At 38.2% G+C, this 24,244-nt stretch overlaps 3 protein-coding genes and 3 non-coding genes across 10 annotated transcripts; all 6 read right to left on the bottom strand.

Moving 5' to 3' along the window:
* Window positions 1-1,138: 1,138 nt before the first annotated feature.
* On the bottom strand, window positions 1,139-11,840 carry LOC111603261 (acyl-CoA desaturase). 5 transcript variants are annotated; one of them, XM_023320772.2, is made up of 6 exons: window positions 11,628-11,840; window positions 4,814-5,239; window positions 2,855-2,985; window positions 1,783-2,174; window positions 1,547-1,722; window positions 1,139-1,484 (listed from the first exon to the last, which is right to left on the bottom strand). In XM_023320772.2, the coding sequence occupies exons 2-6, from the start codon at window positions 5,193-5,195 to the stop codon at window positions 1,321-1,323; spliced, it is 1,245 nt and encodes a 414-aa protein (XP_023176540.1). In that variant the 5' UTR covers window positions 5,196-5,239; window positions 11,628-11,840; the 3' UTR covers window positions 1,139-1,320. The 5 variants fall into 5 exon arrangements, with proteins under 5 accessions (XP_023176540.1, XP_023176539.1, XP_023176538.1 ...); XM_023320771.2 differs by having other exon boundaries at window positions 11,669-11,839; XM_023320770.2 differs by lacking the exon at window positions 11,628-11,840 and adding an exon at window positions 10,349-10,412.
* A 4,569-nt stretch (window positions 11,841-16,409) lies between these two features.
* On the bottom strand, window positions 16,410-18,406 carry LOC111603239 (40S ribosomal protein S7). Its single transcript, XM_023320745.1, has 4 exons — window positions 18,325-18,406; window positions 17,865-18,032; window positions 17,456-17,788; window positions 16,410-16,650 (listed from the first exon to the last, which is right to left on the bottom strand). The coding sequence occupies exons 2-4, from the start codon at window positions 18,030-18,032 to the stop codon at window positions 16,567-16,569; spliced, it is 585 nt and encodes a 194-aa protein (XP_023176513.1). The 5' UTR covers window positions 18,325-18,406; the 3' UTR covers window positions 16,410-16,566.
* LOC111603306 lies at window positions 16,915-17,057 on the bottom strand. Its single transcript, XR_002751673.2, has one exon. It is a non-coding gene; the product is annotated as a small nucleolar RNA psi18S-1377 (small nucleolar RNA).
* On the bottom strand, window positions 17,111-17,253 carry LOC111603305. Its single transcript, XR_002751672.2, has one exon. It is a non-coding gene; the product is annotated as a small nucleolar RNA psi18S-1377 (small nucleolar RNA).
* LOC111603307 lies at window positions 17,272-17,411 on the bottom strand. Its single transcript, XR_002751674.2, has one exon. It is a non-coding gene; the product is annotated as a small nucleolar RNA psi18S-1377 (small nucleolar RNA).
* Window positions 18,407-19,129: 723 nt separating the features above from the next.
* On the bottom strand, window positions 19,130-19,461 carry LOC111603257 (cecropin-1/3). Its single transcript, XM_023320764.2, has 2 exons — window positions 19,291-19,461; window positions 19,130-19,228 (listed from the first exon to the last, which is right to left on the bottom strand). Exons 1-2 carry the CDS (start codon window positions 19,387-19,389, stop codon window positions 19,136-19,138), a joined length of 192 nt encoding a protein of 63 aa, XP_023176532.1. The 5' UTR covers window positions 19,390-19,461; the 3' UTR covers window positions 19,130-19,135.
* Between the last annotated feature and the right edge of the window lie 4,783 nt (window positions 19,462-24,244).

Here is a 24,244-nt window from a genome sequence, read left to right as displayed (position 1 = left end):
GCATGAGAGCCGTATAAATATGCGTACGTCGGCGTAAATGGCCAAATGTTCTTCATAGCGAGTTCACATTGTATGTGAAACATTTACATTAAAATTGTTTTACTTTGCGGTTTAATGGCTCTATTTATATATAAATAAATTTTCGGAATACCCCTTTGCTTATGCATGAAAACTTATTTAAATTCCTATTGTCTATCAAATATTCAAGACTTACCTATACTATAGTCGAAGCTGATTTTAGAAGTAAATAAGAGGAATATCTCTAATGCATACGCCTAATTATATATAAGTAAATTTTCGGAATACCCCTTTGCTTATGCATGAAAACTTATTTAAACTTCTATTGTCTATCAAATATTCAAGAATTTCGTATACTATAGTCGAAGCTTATTTTGGAAGTAAATAAGAGGAATATCCCTAATGCATTAGACACTGGTTTCTTGTTGTTTTAACATTTCAGACTTGTGTAATAGCTAAATGCTAATTTAGTTTGTATGTGAGCAGCTGGAATACCCCTATTTATAGGCGAGAGATATCTAGATATTACACTGCTCAAAAGTTCATTAGAATAAATTGATATTCTATATACGACACTCTAGCCTGACTTGAGCAATTACTTAATTGCTTCCTTAGTATATATGCAGCGGGAGTACCCCTAATCATGTGCATGAGTAGACACTGAGCGAACATCCTTCATAAAAAATTCATATTGTATTTGAAGCAACTCAATTTAACTAAAGCAAATTAAGCAATAATTCATGATGATTACACATAAAAGGAAGTACCCCTAATCAAAATTAAAAGCAGTCAAGATGCATTAGAATATGTATAGCTTGCCTCTTGCAATGAATTAGCTTGAGTCAATAGTAAATAAGGGACTACCCCTAATTATATATAAGAGATTCCATAGTATAAACTAGGCAAAAGGTCCAGCTGAATTCTCTTTTTCGTCAGCAAGACTACCCCTAATATATATATATATAGAATATCTCACAAGATACGCCGGTCAAACGTTGCGTCGAACGTGTTTTTATTTCATGTAAAAACTCAATGCTTAGACTAAATTAATTCATATTTTGATGATCTTCCATTAGCAGTACACAAATCAGGAATACCCCTATGCCGAAACACACCAAGCTTAGACTTGAAATATTTTTATGTCATTTTCTCGAGTGTAAGCAAGCAACGACAAAGGCTAGCAGTATAGTGTACATATGTGGTATTGATGACAATTAAGGCGCTTAGCTAATAACTTAGTACTAACAACAAAACCGAGGCGGATGGGGGCTAATACTACAACAGCACTTGGTGCGGCCGCCCTCAATTCTGCATCTTGGCCAGCTCGGCGAGATCCTCGCGTGGCAGATCGCGATCACCAAAGCCCCAAACTTGATTCTTGTGGGCGTACTCGTCGCTGAGAAAGCGCGTGCCGTCGCCACACTTTGCCGCACGTCGCATCACCATGTCCGGAGAAACCGATTTGCCTGTGGCGAAACAAAATTTGAGATCATTTGGATAGGGAACTGAGCTCACGCGATCCACTTACGACCACTGGCTATGCCGATGCGAGCACAGAAATCAATAAAAGCCGTGGTCACGTTCAAGGTGTAGTTGCCGAACTCGCCCGTCTTATAGTCCCAGGGGAACACATGATGATAGTTGTGCCAGCCCTCGCCCATGGCCAGGAACGAGACAATGGGCGCCTCCACGGGAGTAATGTTTCTATAGAAGTCAAAAGGAAAACCTCAATAATAGTCCACTTCATCTAGAGTTTGCACTCACTTGTCGTAGGGCTTGTTGCCATACATGTGAGCCACGCTGTTCACAAAGAAGGCCACGTTCAGGGTCCAGGTGAAGCGCATGTTAAAATTGATCCAGAAGGACATCCAGAGATCCTCCTGCCAGAAGTACCAGGGCACCAGCACGGGCAGCACAATCGAGCAGAGCGCAAACAAGGGTATATAATATTTGCGCTGGAACATGACCACTGCATCCGCCTCCAGATCGGACATATCAATCACCTTGCGCTTCTCAATCACCTTCGGATGTGGAGTCAGGAATAGCCAGCCAACGTGCGCAAAGAAGAAACCTCGCTTAGCATTATGCGGATCCGCATCCGTCTCCGAAAACTTGTGATGTATTCTATGATCCAAGGCCCAGGTGTAAGCATCGCGCTGCAAAGGCAAACAGAGATGAAGTTAGAGTTGTGATCTTGCTTATTATTTTGTCTTGAAACTAGAACTTTACTTTGAGCAGGCTTAACTTAGGTAAGATCTAACTATATATATAGGGAAGGCTTTGCTGAAAGCTGAAAAAACTTTCTAATCGATTTTAGCTTTTTGTATGAGTTTTTCAAGAAGTATACATCGAATCGTTTGAAAAAAACCTCAGATGAACTTGAGTATAAGCTTGTTGCATATAGAAAACCTCGAGTTAATTCGAGTCTGAGCATGTTACAAACCTCAGATGAACTTGAGTTGTAACTTGTTACATGGAGAAAACCTGAGATGCAACTGAGTTGAAATTGGTTACATTGAAAGAACCTCAGATGAGCTTGAGCTGGAACTAGTTACATATCTTATCTAGCCTATTTAACCAGTAACTCATAACATAAGCGCTCAACAAACTGGTTAAATGTTTTTATTGAACCAGTTCAAACATTATTCTCGAAGCTTTTATATACTTGAGTCTAATCAGCACTTGAAAAACAAAAGAAAACTAAAAGTTGAATTATTCATAGACAAAAATGAGTTTGATTAAAAACTATTCTCAAAGTGCTTTACAAATATTGTTCAGAGAAGCTCAAATTGCCAATGTGTTCTATAAAAAATAGTTAGATTCAACTGTTACTCACCTGTCCCGCAATGGAGAACATGAACGCCAACAACACTCGCAGGAATAACGATGCTGTGTAGGATTTGTGTGACCAGAGACGATGCGCACCCGCCGTAATGCCAATGCCCGATACCCAGATGCAGCCAACAACTGCAAAGAGAGAACAAGTTAAAGAGTGGCTGGGGAAGCTGTCTCGGTTGATTTGCTCTCCATGTGATGACATAATGGCACCGTGCTATGATTCTATCTATACGCACGGCCATAGAAATAAACGGAGAGCTGTGTGGGCAGGGCTGCAAGTACTATACCCCTCTCCCCAGCCCCCTCCTCTCTCTGTCTATTTCTATTGCCATGCGTCAGAGCAGCTGTCACCTATTCGCCCGGCTCTATGGAAATCATTTTGATCACCGTTCAAAGCCCAATGAATGCCAATTGAAGCGATCGTTAACTTTAATTACTCTGGTCAAAGAGCACATCAGTTGCTCTTCCAGTTTTTCTAAGTATCTAGGGTAAATCTAGTAACGAAATCGCCTGATTTTGAAAAGAATCTCATAAACTGGCCCATAGAGAACTGTAAGAATATTAATGATAGCTCTCAGACTCAGCTGTTGTGCAGAAAAAAACTAAAAGATATTTGTGTAGATCAGATGAAAATGTGGCAGATTCTTTGGCATTAGCATTAGCATTAGCATTAGCATTAGCATTAGCATTAGCATTAGCATTAGCATTAACATTAACATTAACATTAACATTAACATTAACATTAACATTAACATTAACATTAACATTAACATTAACATTAACATTAACATTAACATTAACATTAACATTAACATTAACATTAACATTAACATTAGCATTAGCATTAGCATTAGCATTAGCATTAGCATTAGCATTAGCATTAGCATTAGCATTAGCATTAGCATTAGCATTAGCATTAGCATTAGCATTAGCATTAGCATTAGCATTAGCATTAGCATTAGCATTAGCATTAGCATTAGCATTAGCATTAGCATTAGCATTAGCATTAGCATTAGCATTAGCATTAACATTAACATTAACATTAACATTAACATTAACATTAACATTAACATTAACATTAACATTAACATTAACATTAACATTAACATTAGCATTAGCATTAGCATTAGCATTAGCATTAGCATTAGCATTAGCATTAGCATTAGCATTAGCATTAGCATTAGCATTAGCATTAGCATTAGCATTAGCATTAGCATTAGCATTAGCATAAGCATAAGCATTAGCATTAGCATTAGCATTAGCATAGCATCATTATCATCATTATCATCATTATCATCATTATCATCATTATCATCATTATCATCATTATCATCATTATCATCATTATCATCATTATCATCATCACTACTATCATTACTATCATTACTATCATTACTATTATTATAACCATAATTATCTATTTCATTAGCAGTCCTTGTTAGCAACATTATAAGCCAACTGATCATCACCGTGATAGGTATATTCCCTCTAGTCTCTTGCCTCTTCTGATCTAATCTGTATTGTCGGAAACATATAGCTATATCTTCAGTAATGCCAGATAAACTAGTTTCTTATCAACTGCCAATTTATGACCTTCATAAATAAACCTTAACACTTTGATAGTTATTTTTCAGATACGATTGTCAGTTACTGCAGGGCCTAAATGGCGCTTTTTACTTTATTTAAATATGTGTGATGTGGCTTCAGCTTTTGCTCCGAGATTCAAAGCTCGCATAACATAACGCGCCTGTTGCCTAGCTAATGAGTAAATAAAATATTGCTCAGAAACCTAAGTAATTTATAATTAACATATTGTTGAAGACAATTAGAGTGTCTCTAGGAAAGAAGTCGCTTGCTCACATATGTTAATTGCAGGTCACCACCCAGTCGAAAATATATTCGGGGTATATACTATATAGACATATATACTATATACATACGATTATCTGGTACGTACCCCATAGGAATGTGTAGAGCTTGGCGCTAAAGAGCAGGTAGAGGCCATAGAGGGCGCCGGCGTGTAAAAACGTCTGGGCTCCTAGATCGGGCCATCGGATCTGGGGATTGTAGACAACTTCGTCTGTATCCGACTTCTGCTCCCGTTGCTGCTCCTCGATCAGCTTGGCCGCATTCTCCTTGTATACAGCATTCTCCTCGTTGTATCCTAAATCGTCCACGGGCTCTTTGGTCTGTTTAGCATCTGTGGCTGGGGCTTTCCTATTTTTTAATTGATTATCGCGGCACATCTCGCCCAGATGGCAGGCGCCACCGTTGCTTTGTCCAGCAACGGCGTCGGCCTCGACGTTGGGCTTACTAGGCGTGGGCGTCGATAGGCACATTATGTTCACGATATTGGTATGTTGTGTGGAACTCGTTGGTCTATCTGAAATTGAAGTAAGCGCCATAGGCGATGAGTAATCTACTCGCCATAGACTTGCTAATTGCACTTTCCAGCGTCCATCATTTAACAGCCTATTGATTGATAATTGGAATTGATATTGGAATAGTAATTCGAAAATATGTGGATGAAGTGTGAAATATTGTAAATTTTTCTCACATGCTCGCCGCCTACTGAACTGTTTTCAGAAAATCAACTACAAAGCAACTCGGCTCGCACACAGTTTACACTAACTATTAACATTTGCCATTCCCAAGTTAAGTTCGTCGATTCTCTGTCTACTTGATCTTATCTAAAACGGCTTAGGTAAGACCGTGGAGTGTGGACTCATAAAGTAGTAGTAGTTCGTTAAGTTAAATTATCTTTTAGTCAGTTTCTGCTCGTTTCTGCTCGTTTCTTGCAATAAAACAATTTCTTGAGTACTGACATCATGACCATAAGCCACACAGATACTACAATTTATTGCGTAGCTGGACACGAAGTGATTAGATGCTTCACATACTATTTATATTATAAGCGATATACTATATTTGTGTGTATATATATATTTTTTACAAATATTTATCATATTAATATTAAATATATATATTAAGAAAATAATTTAATAATTTTATTTATTTATTTAATTTATAAACGCAAAAAATCTATAAAATATTTTTAAACATAAAATATTTACTTTTATATATTGTACTAGCTTATGGATTTGTATTTTCTGGTATTTCAATTACTTTAAATGCCCAAAAAAAATTTTACAAATATTTTTGAACATAAAATATTTATTTATATTTGTTCAACTTGACAGATTTTTAGTTTGATTAATTCACAAACCCAAACATAATTTTTAAAAAATGTAAAAAAATATTTTTTGCTTAAAAATCCATATACCCAACTTTAATAATTTACAAATAGGGTATTTGCTTAGTCGCGCCACAAACTCGACCAAAATATTTCTGGTTATTTTTGTTGTTTTAGACTCTTCATGTTGCCTCAGAGTGAACATATAATACTATGGCTTAACGCCCAATGCAAATAAATAAGACTTGAGTAGAGCATATACGACTAGGTCTTACCCTGTACTAGACATAGACACTAAAGGAAAGACACATGCGCTCTAGAAACTGCGTACCAGACGGCGATTGTTTTACATCTTTTCGCACTTTGGCTTCATATAATAGAAACAAATTTATTCAAAAATTATTTTGTTATACGTGAAAATGTTGAGTGCTATAAAAGGGAAGGCGAAAAGCAAATGGTTTTTGAGTTTAATATTCGATTTTCGAATATGAGCTGGAAATAGCTTGAAAATGAGAAAAATCTTGTTCTCTTGAGTTTTGACAGCCATAAAGTTATACGGGAATAAATTTGTTTTTTTTTGTTGTATATTTTGCACGGCAATAATATATATATTTTAATCAACCTGTTCCAAGTATAATAAATCTACCAAATATGAGAAGGAAGCATGAGAAAAATGTTGCCATAAAGTTATGCGGAATTAAATTTGTTTAATTTCTGTGTATTTTGCACAAGTCTATAATATATATTTTAATCAACCTATTCCCAGTAAGTAATATATCTACTGATTGCAATAACTCTAGATATTTATACGTAGCATTATAAATAGCTCAGCGCTATCATATCCCTGTAGTAAAGAACAACATATGAAAACCCCCTGTTGATAGCGATAAGAAGTAAATCGCTTTGTCACTGGGATTCATGAATTTTGTTTGCTCTTATCAATTACCGAGAAGCAAAACAAATTGCCAGACAATTTCTAATCAGGGCCCGACCAAGTGCCACTGATAAGCAGTGGAACACCTGGCGCTTTCGCATAAATATCTCAGTGTCTGCGCACGATGTTGGCAGCTAAAGTTCATTCAGCATTTTGGCCATTGATAAGCGCTAAGCAATCATATTTAACTGCAATTGAACAACACCTGACGTGACTCACCCTAACCTCATTAACAGGTGTACAATGACTCAATTTTTGTGGAAATATTTTCGATCTTAAGTTATAACACACAAAAATGTGCAGAATGCCTTGTGAGCGACTGATGTGCTTGAAAGATTGTTGCGTAACTTTGTATGGGAACACGAGTCGTGTCACGAAGGCAAGCACGACAGGCTGATAAGCGATAAGGCACGACTAGAAACGTCTCGTAAGATTGAAATTGAAGAAATGAAGATGAAAAAGAAGAATTGAAGAAGCTTTTACTAGTCATCTATAGCATAATTATTGATGGAAATAAATCATTCAATCACGACTAAAATCACGCAGCACGAATAGACTCGATTCTTAACGATTCTGACTTAAAGAAAAAAGTTTCATCTGTGCTAGGAGTATAAATATAAAACAAATTGAAATCTTGAAATACAGTCAACTTGAACTATAGACTCGTGTCACGAAGCTAAGTACGAGGCACGAATAAACTGAATTGAATTTGTTGAATGTCAAGCTAACTTATTATATAAAGCAATAGAATATTGAACTATAATCGAAACAGCTTAAGCTTATCGACATAAATAGTAGAAGATATATCAGAAATCAATCAAAGGGTCGTGTCACGAAAGCAATTACGAGAGACGAGTGCACACTACTTTTGACCATTCCCATAAAGTCGAGCTAACTTATATTACCAGCTCAGTTTTATCGTCAGATAGAAGTCAAAGTTCTTCCAGAAATACATTCGAAACTCGTGTCACGATAGCAAGCACGAGACAGGCATCCAAAGAGAATCTTCATACTGAAGTAGAAATCGCTTTGAACTAGAAATTAATTGTAAAGGCGTATCACGCGCTCATCTCTACTGCGAGCCCAGTTCTTCGGCCATGGTCAAAGGAGTTTTATTGTCACAACTTACGTCGAGCCACAAATGCTGCCATTGGCAATCTTCTATTGGTTCCGCACTGGCAGCCGATAAGATAAGTTATCTCTTTAGCACACATCTGTCAATTGAAGGCGTGTATATATAAAATAAATAAAAATATATACGCATTTCTCTGTGAATACATGATTTTGCCGGCATTGCTCATACGCAGTGTTTGCCGCATTGGCGTCCCCATGGCGAGCGAGCACGCCCCGTTTCGCATTTGCCTTTTAATTAGAAAAATGTAGCGCATTAGGAGCCAACTGAGAGCATATGCCTGGCACGCTAATTTGATAAGAGAAGAAACACAATTAATGTAAAAAAGTCGTGGAACTGGAACGGAAACGAGAACGGGAACTGGACCTGAAAGCTTAAGCTGTCAATGGCAATCAAATAGAGTGAAAGCTGTCTATGTGTGTGTGCGTGCGTGTGTGTGTGGCATAAAAAGGGTATTGGCCCAAGCCCAGCCCAAGCCACGCTACAGGAGCGTGTCACAGAAATCAGCAAAGCATTTTCATTGGACCAACGCACGCGACGCGAGTGCTAAAAGAGCAGCGACAGCTTGGGCTCAAAGTCCAGTCGAGAGAGCATGCATAAATTACGCTCGATATACAAAATTCATTTGTTTTTTCGGCTCGGTCGCAAGTTGGCAACGGTCGAAATTCTATTACGCTTAATAATAAATAATAATAAACAATAAAAAGAGGCCAAAGCCAAACCATTAGCTCTATTGACATTCGTTAGGAACTCTCTGAGCGACCGTTGGCTGAGTTCCCAATGCTTGCCAATTGCCTGACGATTCGCACGTCCCTATCAATAAACTATAAACATTAGAACAACTAAAACTTATACCACAAAGAAAAAGTAATAAATAAAATCGTTGCGGTCGGGCGTAACCAACTGCAGCACACTCGTTCAAGATTGTAAAGCAGCTTAATCGATATTTAGCAAGACTCAATCATTTATCGATCGCTTCGTCATAGAAGCTAACTAATTATGTAACTGTAAGAGTTGGCCATATTAGCACTATAACATTATTTTTAGCCCAGTGCCCATAGGACGTATACAAAAAGCTAATTTAATTGAATGAAAGAATTGAAATTTGTAGTCTCTCTCTATATACTCTTTTACCAACGTGAGCGAGTATACGAATTTCGAAACACAAACAAATATAATCTGCATTCGTATACAATTCAACGGGCTGACACTTGCAGCCAATTTCGTTTGACTTTTCTGACGGGAACTTTCCGTGGTGCTTATCGAAAGATAAAAATGCTTGAAAAATGTGATTACCTAATCACTGATTTTATATACCCTGTGAAATCAGTTTATTGATGAGATTATAAAAAAGGAAGCATTTTCTTTATAAAAATGTTTGTTACGTTTCCTAAGAACTGATTAAGTGTTATGCAAAGATTGGGTTGACTGCGAAAATATTATTCATGTGAAATCCATTTAAAAATAAATTTCACATTTTTTTATCGTTGCAAAATTAATTTAAAATTTAGTTTTGTTTTGTGCATCTTTATTTCTAGTTTATTTTTGAAAATTTTATCAAGGCAATTTGCTTTAATAGATATAGATATAAATATTAAAATAATTTTTTTTAAATGTCTTCAAAGCTTAATATACTCAAGTATACCCTGGCTTATTTTTTTAATTAAAAACCTATACTTTCTTAAGTTTTATTAGTGTATATATATTTTTTGTGTTATTTTTATTGTTTGTTTTTCATTTTTTTTTATTTCCTTTTATTTATTATTATTTTAATTTGATAGGCTAATATAAGATTTCAGTATATGGTTGTTCTAAAAAAAACTGGCGTATGCCCTGAGATAATTTATGAATCGCACACTCATATATCACATATACATACGCAAATCTGTTATATATATATATAAATATATATATATATATATATATATTTATATATATATATGAATAGCCGGTAGTTAGAGTAGAAGCTCATGTGCTGGTACCCCTACGAACCAAATGGAATCGAAACAAAGTAATTTTGATATAAATAATCAGCAACTACAACTCGTGTCGTGGCTAAAAATATTTAATATAACAAAATGAAATGAAAAAAAAATATTTAATTACTCTAATGATCCCGTTCTGTTCCTTTGTAATTGAAACAGAATCAAGCTCATGTAAGATAGAAATGATACTAAACTAATTAAAATTCTCGCACGATATTAACAACTGATTTGGCTAAGTGTATTCATACCTATATGAGCACAAACATTTTTATTATACCATATCAATTTGAAATTCATTTTAGAAAAACTTGTCAGCATAGCATTAAAGATATTTCCAAAACACACGCGTCGCATCACATAACTTTGTACACATATTTACTTATTTAAACTTACAAGAACATATAATTACAGAAGGAAAAAACTAATAAATTCCTTCGGATTCTTATTAATTTGTAAATTAAATGAATAGTTAAACTGAGGACAGTGTAATGCCATTTTCATATACATTTTTTACAGCACCTTCACCTGGACTACTTTGTTTTCACAAATTATATGATGTGACCTAGAGGAAACTCTATTATTGCACTATTCTAGACGATAAACCTTTGGTAATATTGCGTGAAGGAGCGAACCTTCTGAGGTTCTTTCTGAGCATAACAATAACATTTTCTCTCAGTGTTTCTTATACTAGTTAACAGAGAACATAAATGAGCTGAGCTACAATACAAATATAAATGAATTAATTATGAATACTACACATAAAGAATTTGTCCAGGTCGACTAATTGGCACTTATTACAGATCATACAAAATTAGGCTAAAAGCCATTCCTTTGGGCCTCGTTAAAAATGTAATTGAAGTGGAATCTCGTTCCTGGTGATGTGCAAATAACGGAAATTGTTATGACTGCAATAGTTTGAGTAGAACAGTGTAACAGCTCCGATTTAACTAAAATACTAGTCTAATCAGATATAACAAGTCTAAAAGTGGAACGTATAATAGTTTAAAAATATAACAGTAGACTAGTATAACAGTTTAGCAGTTTATTTCCACAGTTATATATTATATTGTTACAATAATATAACAGTATATTTTTGAAACTATTTTGTATTATAACACTATAGCTGTATGACAGTAAAGCAGTCCACCTATATAAGTCTATTAATATGACAGTATAACAGTCTATTAGTCTCGCAGTATAACATCCAATAATATCCGTATAAAACTATAACAGGCTAACAAAATAACCATTTGACAGCTAAAATATATTTACCCTTTCTGCTATCAAAACAGTATAACAGAACAACTATAAGTTGGTCAGGAAAATATGAAACAAAAAGATGGCACAGTCCGTCAAATTCTGCAAGTGTCACAAAAGCCGCACAAATGGTCGAATTTTGAATAATTCGCTTACGTCAGTGAAACGGACGTTTCGCATGTCTCTTAATATTAACATGAACAAATTTCGTTGCTTGTGTATAATTTATATTTGTTTATTGGGTATATGGTTTATTAGTTTTTAAATTACTTTGTTAATATGCAAACATAGGCTATGGTGATTGGACGCACTTAGCTTTCGATGGCGATGCGAGCAGTTTTCGTATTTGGGAATATTTCTGTATTATTGTTGTTGTTTTTTGGTTTTTTGAAACTAATGCCAATATTGTTGTAGTTTTTCTCGCTGCGCGCTCTGCTGTTCACCAACCGAACGAACTTAAATGACTAACAGTCAGTGCTCAACTGGCCGACATTTACTACATCCACATCAAAGAGCTGACGGCGCCGGCGACGCTGACGTCGCTGTGGAGCAGCGAGCAGGCAGCGAGCGGGTAGCCAACTGCTCGGAGTGAAGGAGGGGCAGTGGAGCACCCTTTGCCGCGATTCGTATTCATTATTTTTCGTTTTATTATTATTTCACTTTTATTTTGTAGCTTGTTGAGTAGTTGTCCCGAACGCCTTTATCTACCCATTTCTCTCTTCTACTGCTGTTTACTATTCTCTGTTGTGCTCACACATTCCGTAAACATTACAAAAACAATGAAGAAAAAAACCTGCTTGCTGCCGACTGCCTGCCTGGCTGCCTGCCTGCCTGTTGGCGCGCTAAGCAAATTGTAGTTCAAAGTCAATGCCTCGCCCGCTCTCCCTCTTTATCTAACGCCCTCTCTCTCTCGCTCTCTCTCAGCGTGGGCGCTGAGCATTCGGACGCTAGGGGTGAGCAACAGCGTTACTCTAGAGCCGGCATTTCGTCATCGGGCGCCGTTGAAGCTCGTAAATATCGTCGCAGCTCGCTTCGTTGCCAGTGTGATGAACGCTAACCCAGTTTTTTGCTTGACGCCCAAGCACGCTTGTTGCTTTCCCATGCCAACCAAACTAACGTTACCGCTCTCCCATTCTCCCATTCTCCCGCTCTCCCACTCTCTTGCATTTGTTTGTTGCCTGTTCTGGCTGATTATCGGCTTCATATTGCGTGCGCTTCGGCTGCGTCTGGACAGTCTGCGGAGTGTGTCTGGCCCGCTGAATATTTAGGCTGGCCCGCTGGAGGGAGAGCCTAAATATCGGTGGGTGGAGAGACTAGCAACACATGCGTAGCGCGTGGCTGTCGTCTGGGGCTTTTAAAATTTCGTTTTTTATATCACACACAAATAAAAATACAAAAGCAGACGCTAATGAAACGGAAGCAAAGCCTTGGTGTTTATCTAAATCGAGTGTTAAATAAAAAATTATTAAATACTGATAAGACTCTGGGCAAATATTTAATAAATGTCTGCACATAGCTAAGTGCGCGCAGAAAATGTCTGAAAGCTCTAAAAAAGCAAAGCATAGTTCAAGTTCGAAAGGTTAGTAGCTCATCATTTCCGTATTTTCTCAGCCTTCAAATTCAAAAACCAATTTATGAATAGAAGATGTAAAATTAACAAAAAAAAAAACAAAACATAAAATGCTGCGGACCGGTTTGCGCTGGGCTAGAGGCTGGGGGCGTAGGCCAACGCAGCGAATGATGATGCAATGACAACGCGCTGATAAATATAGAATACGCTGAGCGAGCAACTCTACACTAATGTATGTAGAGTCTACACACTTTCAAAGCTAGCGACTGTATATGTGTGTGTGTGCTTGTGTGTATACATGATCAATGATTGTATCTTTACGCTTATCGAGCAAAACACAACAGCATTAAAAAGTGTTTAGTTTCAGCCTTTGGTTAACAGGAATGTAGCTTACAGATATCAAACTGTTCTCCGCACGCTGTGCAAACAAGCATATTAGTTTATGTGTTTGATTTGAGAGCAGAGGGTATTAAGTAGTCCGCTATAGTCGCCTATGAGAATTTTTACTTATTCGATTTGATTATGTAATCAAATACTTTTGCGGCTCAAAAGGCACGTCGTTGCGCTGCAGTTCTCATGGGTCTGGCCATGGGCGTACACTAAACGCCTACGGCTCCGCCCCACTCCTGTCTCACCCTAAGACCCCTAAGCACAGTGGGCACTGTTGACACAGCTGTGCGATGGCATAAACATGCGATAGGAGCACACTAATTGGGTCTTCCATTGATAAGACGATAAGATTTGTCACTATACGGGCTATATAACTACATGGGTGTGTGTGTGTGTGTGTGTGTGCAGTCTGGAGTAGTCCACTTGCAATCCAGAGATGAGTCATGGCTCGCGCATTGCCAATAACGGCAACATGTGATGACATAATTTTCGCTCAATAATTCATCGAGCCCCCACCAGCAGCTCCACTCCCTCCCAACCACCAAGCCAGACAGGATAACAGCTGAAGGACAACTTGAACTGGATGAGTGCCATAAACATTTTTTCGCCCAACAAAATTAACATACAAAATGGCTCTAAATTTACATAAATATGTGTGATGTGTGTGTGTGTGTGTGCGTCGACTTCTAATTGTTGTTTGGCTAATAAGTCGAGGCGCATGCGTCACCAATACCGCCTCCTTTTTGGCAAAGATTGGCTGCCAAATTAGTCCAGCTGATAAAGCTCACGATAAAGTGCACGTTAAATCACATGGCTGCCGGACAATTGGGCAAACATGAATAATTGATTTGACCCAATGTCCAATGGCCATTTGCCTGCCCTGCATTCGATAACAATCAGTCCAATTGTAATGGCGTACAGCACTAATCGAATGCCAGAGAGTAAGCACGCCTATCTGTCAGCCAGACTATCAATCAAAACACCTACAACAACTACAACAGTCACAAGCAACAACAAAGACAACTGTTGTGGCCGGGATACCTTTTTAATTGCGTGGGCAAAACCGTGTTCTATGTCCCTAGACATTGGTTTTGTGTTAACACGGTTTCTACAGTGAAACCTCTGCAAGAGCCTCAAGTTTGAGATCAAATATATTTATGTCATGTCATAAATGAAGCTTTAAATAGCAAAACTATATATATTTTTTGAAAATTTCTTTTCAAAATAAAAATTCTAAAACATAATAAAAAACATATAAAAAAAAAACAAAAATTCTAAATAAATTCTAAATATAAGTTCTATAAAAAATTCAACAAAAGTATCAATAAATTTCAATACATAATTTTTGCTAGCACCACAAACTCAAATTACATTTATTCCTTCAAGCGAGGCCTTACTGTCCATTTCGCTTTACGTGGAACATTAATGCGCGGCATTTGCTGTAATTCATTTCAAAATTGTTGTATTGCGTGATTTCATTGTTGACTTAAATCGAATATCAAAATGGCAATCAATTCGGTTTGTTGTGGTCTACATTTATTTGGTCTGTAACCCAGAGACACAAAATTCCTGAATTTCAAGCTAAAGGTAAACACAAATATTGCACGTTGAAATATTAATGGCACTTCATTTATAAATGTTGCGATATATTCCTTAGTTAATCAGTTGCATTTATTCCTTGGTTAATCAGTTACATTTATTATTATTTATTTATGCATAAATCATATTACATTAAAAATAATTTACAATATGTATATATTCGTCACCTACAACAGAGTATGTCGCAGTCGAGTCGTCTAAGAAATTCACAGATAGTGGCTAGTGTGGTTGTTGTCTTAGCTACACGAATAAGTAAACACAAACACCAAAATGTTGAATTCAGATAGGTTAGTAAAGACACACACTCATAAAGGCGAATTAATAATGTGGTGAATATAATTAGCCAAGCTGCAAACCCATGTGTTTTACTATTTACTGTATACTATAAAATAATAAATTTCAAATATTTTAAATATTTTCATAAAAACATGTAATTCATTAAATTTAAAAAAAAACAATATAGTTACAAAATCAATCCAAATATTCAATTTTCCTAAACTTTAAACTCAATGAGAATTGAAACATTAAAAATATTTTTTCTTAATTTAATACATACTTCAAAAGCTCGTATATTTAGATAAGTATTAAAATTTATTATCTGAGATCTTAGTGCTGATCTGTTCAAATTTAATACTTGAGTGAAATTATGTTTCATTTAATTTTGAACAGAACTGAAGATGTAGCTTTATTTATTTGTTACTAGATAATTATATTATTTAATAATAATTATATTATTTAAGCACAATCAAAGTCAGTTATAGATGTTACCTAACCTTTTATGACACAGCCCTATATAGGATATTGTGTACATATAAATTTAATTAGGATACAACTTCCAACTGCGCTTAATCATAAATTGAAAAACTTTGTGCATTTGTTTGGATTCATTCCGTCAGCATAAATCATTAATCTTTTCACTTGTAACAGGCGAGCAACTGCCATCTCTCCCTTCTACCAGCCACCCTCATCTCCTCTGTGTCACACACGTGATTATTCTAAATATTTATTACCGATTCCCACATGTCCTGTAATTACAAGCGACGCATGTAAATGAGCTGAGTCGAGTGGAAAAGTAGACCGAGTCAGCCGCAGGATTAACCCCTTTTCGCACATGTGTGGCAAAAGGATCTCACGCATCGCCGCCACAAATGCGCTTGTGTGTGGGGTATATATCAAACGAAAACCGTTACAAAGTGAATCCAATAAATACACTTTTTAATTAAAGACCTCCCCAGGCACACACACATAGCTCGGGGAGCGAACGACGTTCACACAAGGCGTTGGGCTTCTAATCTATCGAACGTCCTTTAATCACATATGTAAGCCACGCCCACTTTGGTGTGTGGAAATTAAAAAAGGAATGACAAATTATCTTTATGACTTGTTGCTCTCGCTCCTCTCCTTCGCTACAAGATTAAATTAAAATTCATATTTCAGCAGGTAATCTAATACATGTTCAACTGTATCCAGTACAAAATAAATAATTCATTTAATTAAATTTTTAAAAATGTTTACTGATTTATTTAGTTGACGTCGCGAATTCTTTCAGCTCATTTGCATGTTAAAATAACTTCTGTACGACAGAATTCCTTTTGTTGAAACTAAAAGACAGCGCAACGACGACGACGACATTGCCAGTGGAAAACACTCTTAGACATTCAGGTAGTTGTCTGGGAATTCGAAGGTAACATCGCGGCCGGTAAGCTTCTTGTAGACCGATGTGAAGGTATCAACCTGGGAGAGAGAGAATAGTTCAAATAAATTAGCACTGTTTTATGGATATAAAATATTTAAATTTTAAAATATTAAACTGGTGTCAAACTATACAGCACTTTGCTGCAACTTGTTTAATTGCAACAATGGCAAGCTGAACGGGTTTGTTTGATTTGCCGCCGATATAGGAAGTCCCGAGGCACCAGGAACAAACACGGCGCTCGGGAGGCAAATAGGCGGGGGATTACAAGAACGGATATATAGATTTGAAACTGTATATAAATGTGCTGTAACCAGTGATTAGTAATGTAGAAGCCTTTGAGTAGATAGGCTCAACAACGTGGATAAGCCGGTTTGAAAGTTCGTTGTGCGTTCTGTTTGACAATCACTGAACGACGATTTAAATTCAGCAAATAACACAAGAACGGGAGATTTATAGCAACAAACAGCTTTGTACGTACATATGTAAACAATATAATAAATATGTGGCCAGTGATTAGTTATGTAGAAGCCTTGGTATATATAGGCTCAACAATGTGGATTCAGCTGACTTGAAGTTCACTTTGCGTTCTGTTTGACAATCGCTGAACGGGAGTACAAATTCAGCGAATAACACAAGAACGGTAATATAAACAATAAAAAAAATGTGGCCAATATATGGAGATGTGCGCCCGCAAGAATGCGTGAATGGAGCACAATAACGAGTTATTGGCTAATTTGATATTCGTCCCCTTAGACAATCACGGCACTTGGTAAACGTGCCGCAAATAACACGGGGACAACATCAAATCACAATAAATTAAACTGCTTTATCAGTAATCCTTACTTTGTGTTCGATGGTGGTCTGCTGGTTCTTGTCCAGGTGCACCTTGACCAGCTGAGAGCCGTCCAGCTTGACGCGAACGCGCTTGCCAACGATCTCGGCGGGGAATACCAGATCCTCCAGAATGGCATCGTACACAGCGGTCAGAGTACGCGAGCGTGGACGCTTCTGTTTCAGTGGATTGCGCGCCTTGCGCGTTGGCTTGGGCAGAATCTTGCGCTCGCCAATGACAACAACGTGCTTGCCAGAGAACTTCTTCTCCAGTTCGCGCACCAAAATGATCTGGATCTTTTGGAACACCTTCTGCTGTGGAATGGGCACGTAGATGATGACGGCCTACAAACACACACACATGCATAGACAAATAATTATTTTTATATAGATACACATAGCTACAACAATTAAAACTCACCTTCTTGCTGCCAAACTCAATCTCGCGGGCACGAGTGATGTGCAAATCACGCAGGTAGGGCTTCAGGTCGCTGTTGGCTTCCAGCTCAACGAGCGCCTGGGCAATCGACTTCTCGAAATCATCGGGGTCCGCGCCGCCGGGCTTAATAATTTTAGAGCCGATAGCCATCTGCAATTGAATGAAGGCACACGTTTAGCATGTTTGACATTGCTGCGAAAAACGACAAGAGCACAACAAGATCGCTGCCAAGCCAATATTTGTTCATTTAACTCAGTCGTCTTTAACCTTTTTGCAAATCGCTGAGCATCGACTTTGTTTCAATGTTTTTCACTTGGCAATTTAAGCCAATTTTATTGGCAGCATTTGATTGACTCTTTTTGCCATTCATTTTTGGCTTTGCATCGCATGTTATGCCGGTTTTTTGGCTTTTTCAAAGCATTCACAGAAAATGTACACCAACCTTTGTCGACTATTTTGACAGGAAAGGAAGTCGACGATGTGACACTGAACTGTTCAAAACGTCATCGATACGCAGGGTTGCTTTCTACGTGAAGTTGGCGTCGTTCGATTATGTTGTGCGCATGCACAATAGATGGCGCTTGTGTGCAATTAAAATAAATTTTACAAATGTTGACTTAAATTAATCATTTTCAAGTGTATAAAAGCAATTGTAGGTCTTATAATGAAAAACATTATTTATTAAATTAAGTTTAATACAAATTATTAATTTATGTTTCATTCAAAATAGTTGAGCGGAACTCAAATTTATTAGTCTTTTTAATATTTTGTTTTAAACAGCTGTAAATAACATATAAACTAATAATGAATTAATGAACTACGTGACGATTGTCAGCTTCATCTTATTACTCACCTGTACGGATACAAAAAATATTTAAAAAGAATATATAAAACAAATATAGAAAATTTATAAAAAACAAAATATATACAAAAAATATATAAATATAAAAACATAAAAAAATCAAATAATCAAAACAAAAAAAAACATTTAAAAAAATAGTAATATTATTATTATACATTTTTTTCAGAGTATTTACTTATCGGCTTTCAAAAATTTCAAAGAAAATTTTAGTTCTTACAAATTTTTTGGCCATCTTCATCACCCAATAAGTCTAGGTTTTACCCATGGTGACAGCCATCAGCATTAAATATTAAAAATTATGATTTTTTTTTCCATTTTTATCAATGTTTTTTTTTATTAATAAATAAATAAATATATATTTAAAGTATATAATAATAAATTCGGCGCATGCTTAGCCTCTGGCTGTGGCTGCAACGTTTGCTGCCTGCTGAGCAATGCCCAAGCCCTGGATGGTGGCATCTCGAGTGTGCTGGCCAATGCGTTCCTATAGGAATATAAATATTATAAGTAATTTATTTTAGTTGATTTTAGTTTTTAAAGACTTACGATTTTCTTGCCAATCTTCTTCAGCCAACCCGCCTCTGATTGACCCATGCTGATGGCCAGAATGAGGGCGACAAAGATGAAGATCTTGTAGAAGTTCATGTTGAGTTTGGGTATATAGAAATATTCCTTGGAAATGGAGGGTAAAGACTTGAGTTGTAGCTGTAGCTGCTGATGCTGAGCGACTGATGAATTGTGCATCCAGCCCCAGTCGCTTTTATAGCTCACGTAATCTGAGCAGGCGCTGATAAGTTCGTTGGTAAAAAACTGAACAGTGGCTGAACTCATGAGGGGATTTTGTTTGGCGAAAAAGTACACTGGTTAAATCCACTTCTGTATGGGGAAGGTTCGTATGGTAAGCTATACTGCATGTAAAAAATATATGAATGAATCATTTAGGCAGTAAATTATTTTTATATTGTAAAAATATTTATATTCCATTAAAACTGTTCATTTAGATGGATTATTGATAGGTAAAAAAATTTCAAACATTTCAAATCGAAGCTTTGCCAAATAATTCTGGTATTTCCGCACAATCTCGCTGCCTCTTACGCTCTAGTATTTTCTCTCTTTCTCGCTCTCTCTTCACAAACCACTCTAATACATCTGTCATTAAAGTTGTTTTTTTTTGTCGGGTATCAAGCAAACATATTTGGCCACATGCCTTAAAAACAACAAATAATTGAGTGAAATACACTTTTTTACATCAAATTAAATTTATTAATGGTATTTCCAAAATTTGTATGAGTTAATCTAACTATTGCGCCTTTATGGTGCGTTACAGACTGAGCTGAGCAGTTCTAATTCTTGCGGATTTACATTACAGATTCTTCTAAAAAAAAAAGAAAAGCTAACACGCATAAGATAAATATTGCTAATCAGCCTATTAGACCTTGCGCAGTTGCCGCTGTATCCTGTCAACCACAGGCCGCGGTGTCCTGATCGATGGACTGATCGACACGAGCCAAGTTAGCAAAGTTAGCGTTTCATTGCTGCTGTTACCATTAGCTTCGTGCTCCGCCGCGAACCATAGGCAATGCTGTTCTTTATAAGATAATCAACTGCTCGAGTTGAGCAAATAAATAATTATTAAATAAAACACAAAAAGAGTTTGTTGACTTTTGTGCTGGAAATTTGCTGAGAAAAAGAGAGAGAGAGAGAGTTTAATGTTTTTTTTTTTTTTTTTTTTTTTTTTTTTTTTTTTTTTTTTTTTTTTTATTTCTTTATTTTGTTGCAGCTTATTGTCTTAGACTCTATAGCGCATTTAGCTCTAAACCTTAACTAATGGGAGGGCAGATATGCCAATTATTCTGCACTTGTAGCTACTATCTTAATTAGTTCTAATATTGTCTAGAGGATGCAATCTCTTCAGTCTTCGCCTATTGTTGTTTATAGCCAGGTTGCTTGCGAGATGGTTAGGATGCGCTGCAAGTCTGTCCGCGTATCTTGAACTGTGTCGCCCAATGAGTTCAGCAACTGTGGGAATTGCTAAATCCCTATGTAAGACTGAGATTCTTACAAACCAGCTGGCTCCAGTCCATCTGCGTAGTGCTTTATTCTGCAGGGTCTGAATTTTGTTCCTTGTAGTCTTCGCCGAGGAGCCCCATAGAGAGATACCATATACGAAGGTTGGGACAACTATTGCCTTGTAGATGGCGGCCTTGCTGCTGTAAGACAACTTGCTTGAAGCTCTCAGCATCCAGTCGAGGGTTTTTAGCTTGCTTTTGCATTTTGAGGTTACTTGACTTATGTGCGCTTTAAAAGTCAGCCTTCTGTCAAGAGTGATACCAAGGTACTTTACTTTTGAGGCTTTGGGAATAGTGGGCCCCAATGCAACGCTTGGGCAATCTCCTCTTCTAGTGGCGAAGGTAGTATGTACAGACTTTTGTGCATTAATGGTGATACACCACCGTTTTGCCCAGCGTCCGAAAGAGTCCAGATATTTTTGTAGTGAGTCTGAAGCTTCTTGCGCAGATACGTGACGTGATAAGATGGCGGTGTCATCTGCATAGGTCGCTATGAGTACTGCATCTGTACTTCCTATATTTGGCTCGGGAGTTGGCATATCTCCTGTGAATAAAGTATAAAGTGTTGGGCCTAGAACACTACCCTGTGGTACTCCAGCCATAATTGGTCTAGTCAAGGATACTGCTTGCCCCCTTGACACTTGGAAGGTTCTTCCAATAAGGTATGAGGATAGCAACGCGAAAAATGGGGCTGGAAGGGTGGTCCTCACTTTCTGCAGCAGTCCCAGGTGCCAAACTCGATCAAACGCCTGTTTGATGTCTAAAAAGACGGCAGAGCAGTACATCTTTTCTTCAAAGGCTCCAAGGATATGGTGCACAACTCTGTGAACCTGTTCCGGTGTTCCATGCTGTCTCCTGAAGCCAAACTGATGGTTTGGAATGGCCTCCTGGCGTCCCAGATGTGTCAGTACTCGTTCCAGAAATATTCTTTCGAATATTTTGGAGAGTACTGGCAACAGGCTAATTGGTCTGTACGACTCAATTTCTCCCACGGGTTTGCCAGGCTTAGGAATCATCACAATCACGGCGCGCTTCCAGCAGGCTGGAAAGTGCCGGATGCGGAGCATGGCGTTGTACACCATAGTTATGTAGTCTATGGTGGAGTCAGGCAGTGCTCTAAGGACTCTGCCGTTTATTAGATCATATCCAGGGGATTTTTTTGCCTTCACTCTTCTGATGTGTTCAAGAACCTCTTCTTTTGTACATCCAGTTATCTGGTCTTCAGCTGGGAGGGGCGAGAGAACGATGTCTTCTGTTGCTTCGATTTCTGAGGCCTCTGCGGTAATCACCGGCGTGAATTGGTCTTGAAGGTGGTTTGCAAAAGCCTCAGCTTGAGCTTCGTCTCCAATGTGCCAGGAACCAGAAATGCTCCGAATGGGATGACGACGTATTGGCTGCCGTTTGAGCTTTCTTGTAAATTTCCATAATTGAAACTCTGCGTCAGTGGGCGATTCAGCTCGTACCAGCGCATCGCTGATACACCTCTTTTGAAGCAGGGCGAGAGCAGCTTTAAGATGCCTCGTGGCTTCGTTGTACATGGATTTGGCATCAGGCGTGCGTAATCTTAACCAGCGTCTCCTGGCCCATCTTTTGTGTATTAGTAGGTGTTGGGCCTCCAAGGTGAGGGGGATGTTGTACGGAGACTGTTGTCTTGTTTGGCAAGATGGTGGGGCGGCTTGGTGCGCAGCTTTGACTATTTCTTCCTGCAGTTTGTTTGCTGCGTAGTCCACGTCTTCAGGAGTGTTAAGTTCCATTTCTATGTGCAAAGAGTAATGGAGCTCGCGCCTAAAGACTCCTAAATCTGATCCTGCTGGCAGTAGTTGTTTCCTAATGGGCAAGGGCTGTGGCTGCGCGTGGATTGTGACTATTAGTGGCAGGTGGTCAGAGGATAGGTCCAAGGATTCTTCAATGGTCAATTGCCGGTCACAGATGCCTTTGTAGACAGCGAAGTCGATTGCCGAGGGCCTGTGTCCATTAATTGGGTAACGGGTGGGGGCTCCAGTCGCCAATATGCTGAATTGTAAGTTTTGAATCGCCTCAAATATGACTTCTCCGCGACGATTCGCACTATTGCTTCCCCAAAATGGGTGCCATCCATTCCAGTCGCCGCCGATGAGGGTCTTATTCAACCTTTGGCCTAGAACCTGTTCCATGTGATGATCACACAGACCAGTGTTTGGCGGAAGATAAATTGACGCAACTTCGATCGCTCCAATAGACGTAGGCAGGGTGATGGCTGAGACCTGCATTGTTGCGTTGCAAATTGGCAGTAAAGGTGTATGCGGTATTGTTGCTCGTATGAGGATTGAGGATCCACCAAAGCAGTTTGCTCCTTCACCATGAGCCTGATAGTGTTCGTATCCGAAAATTTGTGTAGTGGGGCACTCATGAGTTTCTGTTATTAACATTATATCTATGTTTTCTTGTGAGAGAAACGCAGCCAGTTCCTGAGTCTTGTTTCTCAGGCCATTGGCGTTCCAGATACCCACACGTAAAGCCATTATTTGTAGGCAAGCTTGGTTATGATGGCCATTAAACTGTTTAGCATGGTTGCTTGTTGGGATTGTACTTCTCGCATCGCTTTGAGCTCGGCATTAATTGCGTCAAACTGACGTTGTTGTTGCTGAAGCATTTCAGTGAACAAAGTGTCACTTGTGGTATTCTTATTTGACGGTCCACCTCTAGCGGCCTGTGCGTAAGAAACACCACTAATAGGCGTTGCAAAGCTCGTGGCTTGGGTAATGCTCCGGGGCCTTGTAATTTCGGAAGCAGTACTCGGACCCGTAGACGGTGTTTGTGTGGGACTCCTTTTTTGTGCTGGGGATTGCAATTTGCGCAACCGCTTGTATACTTGGCAGCCCTTATAGTTGGCTGGGTGCTGTAACTCACAGTGCACACAAGTTGGTGCCTGGTCCTTTTCGCGGGTGCAGTCTTTGGATGCGTGTTTCCCGGCGCAACGCACACATCTGGGAGCTTTGTGGCAGTAGCGTTGTGTGTGTCCAAATTCTTGACAGCGATGGCATTGTGTCAGGTCGTTGTATCTTCTTGGCAGTTCCACTGTGCAGCGTTGCCTGCAGACAACTCGAATGTCCAAAATTTCTTTGTTGTTGGGGGCCTGAGCCACGTCAACAAAAAATATATTTAGCGGTGTTTTGTCCATACGGCTCAGTGGGTTGTGCACATTTGTAATTGTGTGGCCTTTGGTTTCCAATTCCTTTTTAATTAGTGTTGTATCAGTGCTGGAGTGAAGCCCTTTGAACACGACTCTATATGGTTTGTCCTCCTTAAGCTGGTAGCAGTGGAACTCCAATTCCAGCTTAGTAAAGTGGTCTATAACTCTGCGATAGTCCTCACTGCATTGGGTTAATACACCTATGTTATTCTTCTTTGGCTTAATTATGTATGATTTAGCATCAATTACTTTATCTATT

Source organism: Drosophila hydei, unplaced genomic scaffold (assembly GCF_003285905.1).
Source record: "Drosophila hydei strain 15085-1641.00,03,60 unplaced genomic scaffold, DhydRS2 tig00000290-arrow-arrow-pilon, whole genome shotgun sequence".
Taxonomy (NCBI): domain Eukaryota; kingdom Metazoa; phylum Arthropoda; class Insecta; order Diptera; family Drosophilidae; genus Drosophila; species Drosophila hydei.
This window is presented reverse-complemented; position numbering and strand designations above follow the sequence as displayed.

Bases quoted from the DNA above. Each gene is read 5' to 3' on its own strand.
- LOC111603261 (XM_023320769.2), bottom strand. The intron at 2,175-2,854 runs GTGAGTAACAGT...TTGCCTTTGCAG, and splicing joins TGTTCTCCATTGCGGGACAG to CGCGATGCTTACACCTGGGC. The intron at 1,485-1,546 runs GTAAGTGGATCG...GTTTCGCCACAG, and splicing joins CATCGGCATAGCCAGTGGTC to GCAAATCGGTTTCTCCGGAC.
- LOC111603257 (XM_023320764.2), bottom strand. From the start codon at position 19,389: ATGAACTTCTACAAGATCTTCATCTTTGTCGCCCTCATTCTGGCCATC. The intron at 19,229-19,290 runs GTAAGTCTTTAA...ATATTCCTATAG, and splicing joins AGAAGATTGGCAAGAAAATC to GAACGCATTGGCCAGCACAC.
- LOC111603239 (XM_023320745.1), bottom strand. From the start codon at position 18,032: ATGGCTATCGGCTCTAAAATTATTAAGCCCGGCGGCGCGGACCCCGAT. The intron at 17,789-17,864 runs GTGAGTTTTAAT...GTGTGTTTGTAG, and splicing joins TTGAGTTTGGCAGCAAGAAG to GCCGTCATCATCTACGTGCC. The intron at 16,651-17,455 runs GTAAGGATTACT...TCTCTCTCCCAG, and splicing joins AGACCACCATCGAACACAAA to GTTGATACCTTCACATCGGT.